Source organism: Eucalyptus grandis, chromosome 11, assembly GCF_016545825.1.
Source record: "Eucalyptus grandis isolate ANBG69807.140 chromosome 11, ASM1654582v1, whole genome shotgun sequence".
In the NCBI taxonomy this organism is placed as follows: Eukaryota; Viridiplantae; Streptophyta; class Magnoliopsida; order Myrtales; family Myrtaceae; genus Eucalyptus; species Eucalyptus grandis.
In genome coordinates this window covers 9276210-9291774 of record NC_052622.1, presented here as the reverse complement: position 1 = coordinate 9291774, position 15565 = coordinate 9276210, and the positions used below count along the sequence as shown (strand labels likewise).

Genomic DNA, 15565 nt, shown 5'->3' with positions numbered 1-15565 from the left:
AGTCTCATGACTTGAAGTAGTCACATTTTCAAGAAACAATACAACTTACACCATAGCGTACAAGATCATTCTTCAACCATGTTTTTTTGTCACAAGACCCACAACTTACATGCTCTAATTGCCAAATACAATGTGAAAATTTTTGTTTTACCTATCCTTTCGACACGTCATCGATGCTCAAAACGAACGCATAAAGGGACTCGGTTAGTGCATGTTCATGGAAGGTCACTGCCGACTTTAAACTCCGGTCAAGAGGGAGTGAATAAAAAAATAAAGGCGAAAGGCAATAGGGATCTCAGCCACCATAAGTGGGGTCCAAAATCCAGAGAGCCAGAGAGATTTGATTTTTTATTTTTTCCTTCTTTTGATCCCCCCAGAGAGATGGTTGGACAAGGCAGGTTGACCACAGCCACCGCCTTGGGGTTGGGCCACAGTGGAGGATTTTTGGGACCCACTGGATGCCATAATTTTACTAGTTTTCCATCTTCAATCGCCGCTCGACTCCATGGCCCATGCGATACTTTGTACAAGCATGCGAACATGGAAAGTGATAAAGGAAATCCTCTCATTTTTTTTTTTTTTTTTTTTGGCCGAAACAAAATCCTCTCATGTGCAGTAGGAAAAACTACTATAAATAGCGAACCCACCAGGCACCCAATGCACAAGACAAGCCAAGGCAAACAAGCAAGTGCATTATCTTCATTCGGTGAGAGAGAGAGAGAGAGAGAGATAGAGCAACCAAAAGAGAAGCAAGCTTTTACTGCAATTTATAGAGAGAGAAAATGGAGAGCTTCCCAGTGATCAACATGGAGAACTTGAATGGTGAGAAGAGAGCAATCACCATGGACAAGATCAAAGATGCCTGTGAGAACTGGGGCTTTTTTGAGGTACCTCTCTTTCTCATTCTAACCTATATTTTATGTTTCAAAAAGTGGGTCTAACATTTTGGATTGTGATGCCATGGATAATGACCAAATGAAGCTGGTGAATCATGGAATTCCACCCGAGCTGATGGACACGGTGGAGAGAATGACAAAGGAACACTACAAGAAGTGCATGGAGCAAAGGTTCAGAGAGCTGGTGGCGAGCAAGGGGCTTGAGTATGTCCAGACGGAGGTCCACGACTTGGACTGGGAAAGCACCTTCCACTTGAAACACCTCCCCGTCTCCAACATCTCCCAAATCCCAGATCTCGATGATGATTATAGGTACCATGATGAGAATCGTCAACTTAGATGAAAAGCTACGTTCCACTGCACATCCATCGATGATGACCTTCTGCCGTTTGATGTGCAGGAAAGTCATGAAGGAGTTTGCAGTGAAATTGGAGAAGCTGGCGGAGGAGCTCATGGACATGCTGTGTGAGAACCTGGGCCTGGAGAAAGGTTACTTGAAGAAGGTCTTATACGGGTCCAACGGGCCAAACTTCGGTACCAAGGTCAGCAACTACCCTCCGTGCCCGAAGCCCGACCTCATCAAGGGGCTCCGGGCCCACACCGACGCCGGTGGCATCATCTTGCTCTTCCAGGATGACAAGGTCAGCGGCCTGCAGCTCCTCAAGGATGGCCAGTGGGTCGACGTCCCCCCGATGCGCCACTCCATTGTCGTCAACCTTGGCGACCAAATCGAGGTAACATATATACTATACTCACACTTGCAACCCCCTCCCCAAAAGAAAAAAAAGTAAGCTTTTTAACAATACAAGAACATTCGAAATTATAAGAACGTTTCAATTTAAATGCAGGTGATAACTAATGGGAAGTACAAGAGCGTGCTGCACAGGGTGGTGGCCCAAACGGATGGCAACAGGATGTCCATAGCTTCATTCTACAACCCGGGCAGCGACTCCATGATCTATCCGGCACCGACGCTTGTGGAGAGCGAGGCAGAAGTGGCCGGCAAAGCAGCTTACCCGAAGTTTGTGTTCGAGGACTACATGAAATTGTATGCTGCTCTGAAGTTCCAAGCCAAAGAGCCAAGATTCCAAGCTATGAAAGCCGCGGAGTCGAGCCCCAATTTGGGCCCAATTGCAACCGCTTGATTTGGGAAAATTCTTGTCCAAATAGGTCGCAATCCTTTATTGGAAAACATGCAGTCATGCACATGTGTGAGAGTACTCTTTGGTGAGAAAGGACCGTGAATTTTTTAGTGGTTGGAAGGAATTTTTTTACTACGCCAAGCTTGAGAATAAATTATTATGGTTGCGCGTCTGTCCCGTTAGCAATTGACATGATATGTGTAAGATTATTTATATGAAATGTTGAATGCTACAACATGTGAAATTGATCCCTCCATTAGTTGGTTTTATAGTATCTAATAACTTAAAACATTATTCTAACCCAATGAAGATTTCTATTCATTATAAAGATGGCGAGTGTCTTGAAATAACTCAGCAATGAGCAAAACATTGATAAAATAGCTACCTTGACCGCTTAATCAAAAGGAAAAAAGAAAAAAAACTCTTGAAATTAATGAAGCACCCAATTTTTCAATGTTTTCATCCCGTTTAACATATGGGAGTATAAATTGTTAAATTTGATGGATTTCATGTCAAAACTTGGTGGGACATAACATATTAATGATGCTTTTGCATTAGGGGGAATGTCATAATAATCTCATGATTATATGTGACAATTGAGTGATAGGCGAAGGCATCCCCCCTCCCCAAATCGGTTTCGAAAGACAAAATGAGCAGTATCAGGCAAGGAAAATCCCTTTCCGGATGGTCCATCAGGGCCAACTTGGGTCTGACCAATTTTATTTAGAAATTTGATATTACGAACAAGCCTAAAAAAGATATTTTGGCCTGAATACCCCACTCTACTCGTCCGAACTCGATCATTGATCAAGTCCATGTCATGATCTAGGAATCAACCAACTCTTTGGTATTGGCTTCCATGTTAATTAGATTTGCAAACATGAACAAGACAGATCAAGTGAGGAAAGTGAGGACTTATGTTTTGTTGATTGGCCCAAAGTAAGGCCACAAATGAATTTTATGGGCCTGGAAGCATATTGGGTCAGTTGTCAAGCCCCTGATGTTTTAAGGATGCCTGAATAATTCTACCGATCTTCTTCACAAAAAAAAGAATAATTCTACCGATCTTTCTTTATCATCACACGTGGTTTGAATAATTTTACTGTCGTTGATGGGTAATTTTCCCTTTATAGCTGTTGACTCTTGTTGTAACATCATAGTTGCATTGGCTATTCATGAAATTTCCATATTGTGACAAAAAATACCTCGATATCGTAAGAATGAAATATCTATTTAAGATAAGTTGAAACATGTCAAGTCGTGTCAACTTCCTTTTTCATTGTTGAATCTTGTAGTGTTGTCCTCCAATTGGCCTAAGAATCAACACTTCATAAGCTCGTCGCTCTATAGTTCTGAGTTCAGCTGAGATGCCCGAGCCTGTCATCAAACCTTGGTGCTCATTTTCCGCGGACTTGCTTCCGAAACAATCTCTAAAATGGACTTTGTAATTTAGCAGCTTGGAAGGACCTCGACAGCATCGTGGACCGTCAAATCATGCTGTCAATTACCCCATAAGACCAAAACAAAATGGCGAAACAAAAGGGGAACAAAATCAAGATGAATGTGATAAAAAATTCCATCTCCATCTATAATTAATTGGATGTGAACGCAAACCGGATTCGATGATCCGATCAAACGGGCCAAAGACAAGTCAGGCCACACTTTGGTACGGATAATTGAATGCTGGGCTAATCCGCTAGAAACCATGATCGACGGGCTCACTTACCCAATCCTTATAATTTTTATCTATCAACATGTTATTTATTTATTTAAGTCAACAAGTCATGTCAATTCGTTCACTATTAAGAAAATTCCACCCTTAAATTGTAAGTCTTAATTGGCTCTTTCTGGTCTCCAATGGCCTCTCCAGTCTCTCGATCTGCTTTGTCAATGCCCGTTTCCAAGATGGATCATAAGACGTTTTTTCCTAGAATTTGCCGGTTCATGCTTTCTTTGAGAATGTCGGCTCCCAATTTTCCATCATGAGGCAAGAGGAAGATCTCACATAGGTGGAAAGGATAAGAAGAACAAATAAGGTCCCAATACTTGAATTTGTGATTATGCAAGCTTGTTTCACAAAGACTTGGTTTCGTCCTTAGAAGGTCGAAGTGGGCGGCTTGAATCCATCCAGTTAAAACATCTTGAAAATAAGCTACGTTGAAAACAAAGCTCTATTTGCTACTGGATGTATCAAGTAGGATATATCTCCACTTACTAGAATTTTTCGCTCAAATTTTAATCATGGGAAATTTTAAAGGAGGAGAAAATGCATGACATTCATATTAGATTTCGAAAAAATATACATATTGTTGCTACTTATGAGAAAAACTTCTAGTCAAATGAGGTCGAACCACATTAGAATATCTCATGCTCATGATGTCCACGTATGTAACATGTCATCTTTACACAAATCATGTGGCGATTTTGCTTGATTTGCTCCTCCTAATTGCATTGATCAAGAGAAAATTAAACTTTGCTAAAAATGCTCAAATGCTTTTGTCACGGTCTGCGATTCTACTATATTTGTGAACCCTCATTAGTGCAAGTTGGGGTTATCGAGTGAAGAGTGAGAATACATAAGAGATGAACATAACTACTTCATTAGGGTGGCGTCAGAACGATTGGTACTAGTAGTCGTAGGATAGAAGGATTATCTTACTTAAGAACACTGGAGACATGGTTGGCCTCCCGTGCATAAACTAGTTGAGCTAATGGCGCTCTTTTAATGAGATCATGGTAGGTCGAGATCAATTATTGAGCATAAAGTGATTCTCTATCTAACTTGATGCACTAGATGCCTGGACTAAATTGGGTATATGATACGATCTTGTATAAGGAAGTTATTTGTCATATTATTCTCTGAAACAACAATTGAACAACGGTTGGCTTGGTGAATTCCGCTTATCGGGTACTGCACAGGTTGTTTTGAGGCCAAAGAACTGTCGGCTAATGACACTTTGCTCATGTCATCACCAGCCACCACCATTGAAGTCTGAATTGTCTTGGGAACCATTCAAATCCCATGATCACTCGGCTTCCGTGCTCACCCCGACCATTGAAGTCTGAAATCTCTTGGGGCGCCTTCGCAGTTCTGTTGTTTGTACAAGACTCGCGAGGTCGGGTTTGACTAAGTACAAGACTCGCGAGGTCGGGTTCGACTGAAATTCCATTGGTCGTCAACAACTTTGGTTTCTCCTTGCGGGCCCCATTGTACATGGGCCGTTGCCATTCGACGGGTTCCAGAATTTCTGGTAAGAAACCGCAAAGGAAAATGAAAAAAGAACATCCGTTCATTTTCCAAATCGTGAGAATAGGCTGCCCCCTCCCGCCCCCATGAACCGTAAACGACCCTCAAGTTGCAAGACCAAGACCTCTCTCGCGGTCAAAGTTCTTCTATAGTACAATTAAATCATAAATTAGAGTCCTAATCGAAATTAATTTTCACGCAGATGCAACCGATATGAGTTGTAGTGGTCTTCTGTGTAATACGGACATTAGTCGATTCAATAGACGATCTTCTGAAGCAATGGGACTGAATTTTTGTAATTTCATTGTCTTTTGTTAATCTATACGGTAGGAAGTATTTACATTAAAATAATTACATTATAGATTATTATTTTTAGTACTTGTGATCTTTTGGATTAATCAACACGCTCTTGGCAAATTAAGGTCAATGACACGGAAAGGTCTACTTTACCCCTAAAAATGATTCGACCGCTTGTTGATAAGAGAAATTTCCTAGCGGTTTAATGCAGAGCCTCCTTGAATTTCATCCCTACGCATGCTTGCATCGTTAGCTATTATCACAAATAGGAATCGTCCTAATTAGAGACGTGATTAAGTCATTGATGATAAATGAAGTCAAGCCTTGTATACATGAGCAAATTTTGAAATTTACTTTGATTAATTCAAAAAATCAGAATAGGCATCCTCCCCATTCTGCTGAGGAAATCCCTTTGAATGGAGAAACGACTTGAGATGACGAAATTGCAAGCCACCTTGTGAAACAATTTCAAGGTTGCTTACCTCATAAATTATTTAGTAACCTAGGAGATTACGGTGTGAGAATTGCATGGTCCAAGTTGCCCTCGTCCTATATCCCAACAACATGCAATTGATGCACAAGTTAAATCTTGTCTAGTATAGACTTGTTTGATTTGATAAGGGAAACCTTGGAAATTTTGACTTAGGTGCCGTAATGCCAAATTTCTCTTTTTCGGGTCGTACAAAAGTTTGACATACACGTACATAGTCTATGAATACATCATAACATAAATAGACTTAACAGGTTAGTCTAAGATTAGGGGCAGAAGTTAGTTCACCTCACATATAACCTAAGCTATATTTAGCACGTCAACTACAAATGTTGTGTGTGCTCTGTGCTTACAACGACCAGTTTTGAAAGTTGGTTTGTTAACAATGTGTCTAAGTGGGTTTATATCGAGTAGACCATATTCGAGAACCAATAACAATCACTTTCTCCACACACATGATAATTTTTCAATTAATACAATTAGTTGATACATGATATATCATTTATGGGTAAATTGTCTAAAAAGTCTTAAAATATTGCATTTTTGCCAATTCAGTCATAAATCTCTTTATAGTGCCAATTGATAAGCATTCCAATCTAACCAAAATCGTCACGTAGCGATAAGACCAACATGAAAACCCTATTTTTTAAGAGTGTGTGAAAACAACAAAGTGCCTTCAATAACAGTGGAGCGAGCACACATTCACGTGTGGGTGTCGATTTCAATTTTTGGCAGAGAATGGGACACGCAAGTTCATTAAGGGGTCTAACGTGTGAACATTGTAAGAAGATGAAGAAAAACAGAGAAAACAAAGAATATGTCTGTATGTTCTTTTCTTAAAATCAATATGGTGCCACCTAACAATTGAATTGGATGATCTTGTCTCCAAAGCATCCAACGATAACTCTGCTTCTTCATAGCTACCTAACTAGTGTTCAGTTGATCCATTTATATAATACGATCTCTTAATCTAATCACAAGGATCGGATTTAATCAATTTTTTTTATTGGCAAGACGATGTGGATTAGCAAGATCATATGTGGACCATCTAGCCATGCAACCAATTAATAGCAACGAACGTTTATCATTCAAATTGCGACGTTAAATATTAAAATGCGCATGAGCCACTCCCTTCTAAATAAGGACGGAATCCCATTTATTTAGCTGAAGTACTTTTCTTTGGAGCACACGAGCCATGGGCTTAGCATGTCGATTATTTTGGGATTCACATGGATTATTCTCAATAACCCACAATTAAGTTATGCAAAATGATAACGGGGGAAGTTGTCTAATGTTATAGATCTATTGTATGGATGTCAATTCAGTCCTTAAATTTTCAAAGTCTACCGATTTAGTTTTAGATCTTTGCGCGATATTCCATTGTAGTCATTCCTGTCAATTTTCACCAAAAATCACTGACATGACAATATGCCACCTAAGATGGTTAGCAATGATTAGACTGCCATGTCGGTGATTTTCGAATGTCGTAAATTTTGTGTAAAGATTTAAAATTAAATTGATGAATTGAAAAGTGTGAGAGTGAATTGTTATCCATATAATAGATTTACAATCGAATGGTTAATTTTCCCAAATGTAGACTATGGAGGTAATACCTACAATTCATTAGTGTATCTAGACGATACTGCCTAAGTCTTATGGCTTGTCGAACATGTTTTTATTTCACAAGACCCACAACTTACATGCTCTAATTGCCACATGCCTTTTGAAAAAACTTGTTTTACCTAACTTTTCGGCGCGTCATCCACGCTCAAAAGGAAGGCACGTCGGATCTAGGTTAGTGCATGTTCATGGAAGGTCACTGCCGAAATGGAAGAGGGATCCTAACTACCATCCAAAGTGGACCCAAAATCAAGAGAGCAAGAGAGATGGTTGGACAAGGCAGGCTGTCTATAGCCAACACCCTGGGGTTGGCTGTCCATGGAGGATTTCTGGGACCCACCGGATGTCATTATTTTGCTAATTTTCCGTCTTCTTCAATCGTCGTTCGACTCAATGGCCCATACAATACTCTGTACAAGCATGTGAACATAGAAAGTGATCAAGGAAATCCTCTCTTGTGCAGTAGGAAAAACTGCTATAAATAGCGAACCCACCAGGCATCCAAGGCACAAGACGAATCAAGGCGAACAAGCAAGTGCATTATCTTCATTCGGAGAGAGAGAGAGAGAGAGAGAGAGAGAGACAGAGCAGCCAAAAGAGAAGCAAGGTTTCACTGCAATTTCTAGAGAGAGAAAATGGAGAGCTTCCCAGTGATCAACATGGAGAACTTGAATGGTGAGAAGAGAGCAATCACCATGGACAAGATCAAAGATGCCTGTGAGAACTGGGGCTTCTTTGAGGTACAACTCTCTCTCTCTCTCTCTCTCTCTCTCTGTGTAACCTATATTTTATGTAAAAGAAAAAAGTGGGTCTAACATTTTGGATTGTGATGCCTTGGGAAATGACCAAATGAAGCTGGTGAATCATGGGATTCCACCGGAGCTGATGGACACGGTCGAGAGAATGACAAAGGAACACTACAAGAAGTGCATGGAGCAAAGGTTTAGAGAGCTGGTGGCGAGCAAGGGGCTCGAATGTGTCCAGACGGAGGTCCATGACTTGGACTGGGAAAGCACTTTCCATTTGAAGCACCTCCCCGTCTCCAACATCACCCAAATCCCTGACCTCGATGATGACTACAGGTAACCGGTGATGAGAATTGTCAACCTAGATGAAAAGCTACATTCCACTCCACATCCATCGATGATGGCCTTCCACTGTTTGATGTGCAGGAAAGTCATGAAGGAGTTTGCAGTGAAATTGGAGAAGCTGGCGGAGGAGCTCATGGACTTGCTGTGTGAGAACCTGGGCCTGGAGAAAGGTTACTTGAAGAAGGCCCTCTATGGGTCCAACGGGCCGAACTTCGGCACCAAGGTCAGCAACTATCCGCCGTGCCCAAAGCCTGAACTGATCAAGGGGCTCCGGGCCCACACTGACGCCGGCGGCGTCATCCTACTCTTCCAGGATGACAAGGTCAGCGGCCTACAGCTCCTCAAGGACGACCAGTGGGTCGACGTTCCCCCTATGCGCCACTCCATCGTTATCAACCTAGGCGACCAAATCGAGGTAGCATACATACTCGCACTCACAATAAAAAAAAAAAAAAAAAAGAAAAAGAAAGAAAAAGCTTCTCAACGAGTTGGTCACATTGATGCTTACATAGTACAGCGCAACCATTACCTTTTAATATATGAAGGTCACATTCAGCATTTGAAAGAACATTTGAAATCAAATACAGGTGATAACAAATGGAAAATATAAGAGCGTGTTGCACAGGGTGGTGGCCCAGACCGATGGGAACAGGATGTCCATAGCTTCATTCTACAACCCGGGCAATGACGCAGTGATCTATCCGGCACCGGCACTTGCACAGAGCGAGGCAGAGGAGGCCGATGAAGCAGCATATCCGAAGTTCGTGTTTGAGGACTACATGAAACTGTATGCTGTTCTCAAGTTTCAAGCCAAAGAGCCAAGATTCCAAGCCATGAAAGCCATAAAGTCGAGCCCCAACTTGGGCCCAATTGCAACCGCTTGATTTGGGGAGTTTGGGGAATTCTCCATCAAAAAGTTGGCAACTCTTTGCTTGCAAAACATGCCGTCGTGCACCTTAATAAAAGGAATGTGAATAATTTGGTGGTTGAAGGAATTTTTTTTCATACCCAGAACTTAAGAAAAATTGTTGTTTGTGTTGTCTTAGCAATTGACGCGATATGTGTCAAATTATATATGAAATGTTGCCTGTTATATTGTGTGAAATTGATTTCTCCATTAGTTGGTTTTATAGTATCTAATAACTTAAAATATCGTTCTAACCCAACGAAGGCTTATGTTGATTATAAAGATCTCAAAATAACTCAACAATGTTCTTGAGCAAGACATTAGCTAATACAACCTCTTGATCAATAAAATAAAAAACTTCATGGAATTAATGAAGCGCCTAGCTTTTGAATGTATGAATTTCATTTAACATATCGCAGTATAAATCGTCAAATTTGGTGGATTATGAGCCTACAAAAGAAATTTTAGCATGGATACCCCACTCTACCTGTCCAAACTTGCTCATTGATCAAGTCCACTAATGTCATGTATCCAGGAATCAACCAACTCTTTGGTATTGGCTTCTATGTTAATTAGATTTGCAGACATGAACGACACAAATCGAGTGACAACTCATGTCCATTGATTGGCCCAAAGTAGGACCATAAAGGAATTTTATGGAACCGCAAGCATATTGGATCAATTACTAAGCCTAATATGTTAAGGATGCTTGAATAATTCCACCGATCCCTCTTCATCACATGTCATCCCAACAATTTCACTATTACATATGGATAATTTTCCCCCTGGAACTATCGGCTCATGTCATAACATTGTAGTTGCATTGGCTATTCATGAAATTTCCACATTGTCGTGAAAAATATAATGATGATGTGAGAATATAAATCCATTCAAAATGAGTTGAAATGTATTGAGTCGTGTTAGTTTTTTTTTTCCCTCGTTGAATCTTGCAATGTTGTCCTCCAATTGGCTTGAGAATTGGCACTCCCTAAGCTCATCTCTCTCTAGTTCTAAACTAAGCCGAGATGCTCGAGCCCATCATCAAACTTTGGTGCTCATTTTTGCAGAACACAAGGCAACTTTTTTACATGGAAAACCTCCTCAGTGTGATGAAATAAAAAATCACGGGATTGGAGTCCACTCAAAATCTTCTCTCTCAACAAAATCAGGTGAACAAAGTTTTTCTCTAGTAAATACTAAAGGTACATAGCAGTAAAGATATCAAGAATATCATTTTTGATAATACGCATAAATTTCACAAGAGATTAAAGATAAATCTCATAAAAAGCATAGGTCCTATTCAACCTACAGAAAACCTGAGGTAGGGAGCTCAAGTGAATCAAATTGTTCAAATTTGAAAAGATTGTGTCACAAATACGCTAAAATTTCAGTTCAATCGGACCATAAATTGACGCCAGCTTGATGATAATATGATACTATCCCGAATCTAGATTTTCGACTCTCTCATTTTCTCTTGTTTCCACGTTTCAACCAACATACTTTGCGATAGTGAGAAATCCTATTTCTTCATATTAATTATCATATGGGCTTAAACTTTTGAGCTTACAATTCATAGGTCTTCCTCTATATGAGAGTAAACTTAGTCAGCAGAAATATGTCAAATCGTATTAGTTTCCTTCCCTCTTGTTGAATTTTGTAGCGTTTTTCTCTAATTAGCCCGAGAATTGACGCTTCATATGCGTGTCGCCCTTCAGTTCCGAGTTAAACCGAGATGCCGAGCCTGAGACCAGACTTTGGTGGTCATCTTCTGCGGGCTTGCTTCCGACGCAATCTCCAGAACGTGCTTGTAATTTAGCTGCTTAAAAGGGACCTGTACAGCATCGTGGGCCGTCAAGGGGACACAATCAAGATGAACGTGCTCCGAAATTCCATCTCCATTTATCTTGGATGTGAACGCAAATCTAATGGGTAAATTCAAAGATAAATTGGCCACGCATTGGTACGGACGATTGAAACCAAAGCTGGTCCACTAGAAACCGTGATCGACGGACTCATTGACCCAAAACTTATATAATTACCATATACCGAAAGTCTCTTTCTTTTGGGGTGGGGTGGGGGTGGGGTAGGGTGGGGGTTTATAACTAATAAGTAATGCCACTTCCGTCTCGCTTTTAAGAAAATTCCACTGTTGAATTGCAAGTCTCGACTGGCTCTTCCTAATCTCGACTGGCCTCTCCAGTCTCTCCATCTACCTTGTCAATGCTTATTTCCAGGATGGCCCATATAACGTTCTTTCCTAGAATTTGCCGGTTCATGCTTTCTTTGAAAAGGTTGGCTCTCAATTTTTCATCAAGAGGCAAGAAAAAAGATCTCACATGGATGGAAAGGATAAGAAGAACGGTCAAAGGTCTTAATGCTCAAATCTGTGATTAAGCAATTTTGTTCGATGGGGACCTGGTTTTGTTTTGAGATGGTCGGATTGAATGACGTAGATTAATCTAGTTAAAGGCCTTACAAATAAGTTATGGTAAAGAAAAACTATGTTACAATTGGTTATATCAAGTAAGGTATATCTCCATTTACTAGAATTTCTCGCTCTAATTTCAATCTCAAAAGATTTCAAGGAGGAGGAAATGTGCAATGTTCATAGCAAATTTTGAGAATATACATATGTATGGTTGCTATTTATAAGAAGAATTTTAAGTCGATTGAGGTCAGACCACATTATAATATCTAATGCTCACGATGTTCACATACATAACGTGTCATTTTGAATTGAGTCATGTGATGATTTCGTTTGATCTGCTCCTCCTAATTGCATAGATCAAGAGAAAAATCAAACTTCGTTAAAAAGCACAAGCTTTGCCAGCATCACGGGGCCCCACCATTGAACTCTAAATTGTTTCGTGGAACCATTCAAATCCCATGATGACAGGACTTCGGTGGGGCCTCCTGCCTTCGCTGTTCTGTTCTTTGTAGAGGACTCGCAAGCGCGGGGTTTGACTGGACTTCCGTGTAGCCCTTCGGGAGGTTTAAGAATTTCTGGTAAGAAACCACAAAGGAAAAAGAAAAAAACAAAAATCACGTGCATTTTCCAAATCATGAGAATATGCTGTTTCACAGCCCCGTGAACCGTCAACGTCACTCCGTAGAAAAATTTCTCCTCAGGTTGCGAGACGAAGACCACTCTCACGGTCAAAGTTCTATAGTACTATTAAACCATCGACTAGATTCTTCATCGAAACTACTTTTCACACGGATACAGCCGATGCGAAATGTAGCGATCAGTTTCAAGTGGTGGGATCATATATTCATATATAATAGTGGAATCCCGTCTCCTTAAAGATCTCTTATGTATAACATCCATACCAAATGATTTAGCTAATGATCTTATTAAGCAATTGGACCGATTTTTTGTATTTCCATCTTTCGTTAATCTACACATTAGCATGTATTTACATTAAAATAAGTACATTTTAATCATGGTATTAATCCAATTTAATTGAAACTGATGAATAGTAAATATACTAGTTTGGAATTTCTCGTGGTCAAAAAAATTAGTTTTAAATAAATTTATCATATATGTACCGATTTCAGATTCTTGTGGTATTAATCCTTGAAATTATTATTTTAGTACTTGTAATCTTCTGGAGAAATCAAGAGCATGTTGCTCTTGGCAAATCGAGGTCAATGACAAGGAAAGTTCTTCGCCCCCACAAATAATACGACTGCATGTTTCCAAGAGAAATTTCCAAAGCAGTTTAATGCAGAGCCTTCTTGAATTTTGTCCCTATGCATGCTTGCATCGTCAACTCATCATCACAAACAGGAATGGTCCTAATTAAAGGCATGATTAAGAAGTTAAAGATAAATGAAGTCAGGCCATGTCTACATGATCAAATTTTGAAATCCACGATGATTTATTCAAAAATCAGAATTGGCATCCTCTCCATTCTGCTGAAGAAATCCCTTTGAATGGAGAAATGACTCGAGATGATAAAATTGCAAGCTACCTCGTGAAATAATTTCAAGGTTGCTTACGTCATAAATTATTTAGTTACCTAGGAGCTTGCCGCATGAGAATTGCATGGTAATAACATACATTTGATGCACAAGTTGGATCTTGTCGAGAATAAACCTGTTTGAATTGATAAGGGAAACCCTGAAATTTTTTTCTTTGGTGCCGTAATGCCAAATTTCTCTTTTTTGGGTCATAGAAAAGTTTGACATACACGTACATAGTCTATGAATACATCATAACTTAAATAGACTTAAGAGGTTAGTCTAAGATTAGGGGCCGAAGTCAGTCCATGTTGCATATAACCTCAGCTTTATTTAGCACGTTGACTACAAATGTTGCGTGCGCTCTACGCTACAAAGACTAGTTTAGAAAGTTGTTTGTTAAACACTCTGTGTCCGAGTGGGTTTATATGGAGCATACCATATCCAAAAACTAATAATAATTGAATATATCACATATTTACTTTCACTTAATACACTTAGTTGATACATAATATATCATTTGCAGAAAAATTGTTGAAAAAGTCCTAAACTATTGCACCTTTTTGTCAATTCAATCCTAAACATTTTAATTGTACCAATTGATAATTGTTCCAATTTGACCAAAATCATCACATAATGATAAGACTGACATTTAAACCCTTATTTTAAGTGTGTAGAAACAACAAAGTGCCTTTAATAACATTCGAACGAGCACACATTCATATGTTGGTGGTGTCGATTTCAATTTTTGGCAAACAGAATGGGACACCCAAGTTCATCAAGTGGTCTAACATGTGAACATGACATCGCATGGGCCGTATACATCTACGTGCATCTATATACTTCCAAGAAAAGAGTAGACGAAGGAAAAAGAAAGTGCATTTTATCCTTATCAAACCCTTTCCAATGCAACCCCACCGTCCCACTATTTCTCGCCATTCCATTACCGACATTCTCTCTCCAATCCTTTTCAATACTTTCCCATTGTAATTGTTAGAATATTTAAGTAATAAACGATGTGTTCATTTAATAGCTTAAACTTTTAGAAAAATAGGGCAATGATACCATAAATTCTCACATGGTATCAAAGCTAGATATCTTAAGGTTTAATAGTTTCATGTCCCATTTGTCTCCCCAATTAAGTTTTCGCACTTAGTTTTAGGCCAAAAAATCAAACTAAGCATGAAGAGGAGTGTTAGAATTTTTAAATAATAAACTAAGCATTTATCTAATAGTTAAAACTTTTAGAACAGTTAGTAGTGATCCCACTAAAATCTCATATGGTATCAAAGCTTGAGATTTTAATACTACTTAAAAGACAAGAATAAGAGTGAGAGAAAATGTTAGAATATATAAATAAAAAATCATGCATTTATCTAACAGTTTAAGCTTTTTACACAGTTGACAACTTTACACGTCTCGAAAAACGCATGATGTCAAATATGTTACTTGATGCTGCTAGTCGAAATCATGAAAGGCGTGATATTATCAAATGTTTAGTAATCCTAGCGTAGGGTTTGCCGGCTTTGGTTGAATATGAAAAGATGAAACGTGTCCAATTTTTATGTCATTATGCACATGATTAATAATGTTAAAACACGGCGGAACACGTGAGAAAGGCTAATCAAACCATCGCCAAACGGAGGAGTTCGTACATGAGAATCAAAGATGTCAAGCATCATGTTCCAACCTAAGTTCGCTTGGCCTTCTTGCAGAAAGTACATAAAGAGGCATTGTCCCACGCAAAGCACGATTGCTTCGAGGTTAGCAAGTAACATTCCCCTTCAATTCTAGCTTTTTGCTAAATAAGTAAGTTGCGGTCAAATCACTGACAGCCAAACTCTCCAAGAAAAGAGAAGAGGATGTAGTTGGTGGGGATCAAGGAAAACGACCAAAAGTAGCTTGAACATGA

At 39.5% G+C, this 15565-nt stretch overlaps 2 protein-coding genes across 2 annotated transcripts; both read left to right on the top strand.

Moving 5' to 3' along the window:
* Positions 1–659: 659 nt before the first annotated feature.
* Positions 660–2282, top strand: LOC104424721 (1-aminocyclopropane-1-carboxylate oxidase 3). The gene is made up of 4 exons (XM_010037211.3): positions 660–887; positions 982–1208; positions 1297–1630; positions 1745–2282. Exons 1-4 carry the CDS (start codon positions 783–785, stop codon positions 2039–2041), a joined length of 963 nt encoding a protein of 320 aa, XP_010035513.1. The 5' UTR covers positions 660–782; the 3' UTR covers positions 2042–2282.
* A 5937-nt stretch (positions 2283–8219) lies between these two features.
* Positions 8220–9867, top strand: LOC104431774 (1-aminocyclopropane-1-carboxylate oxidase-like). Its single transcript, XM_039305642.1, has 4 exons — positions 8220–8432; positions 8548–8774; positions 8865–9198; positions 9371–9867. The coding sequence occupies exons 1-4, from the start codon at positions 8328–8330 to the stop codon at positions 9665–9667; spliced, it is 963 nt and encodes a 320-aa protein (XP_039161576.1). The 5' UTR covers positions 8220–8327; the 3' UTR covers positions 9668–9867.
* The last annotated feature ends 5698 nt before the right edge of the window (positions 9868–15565 follow it).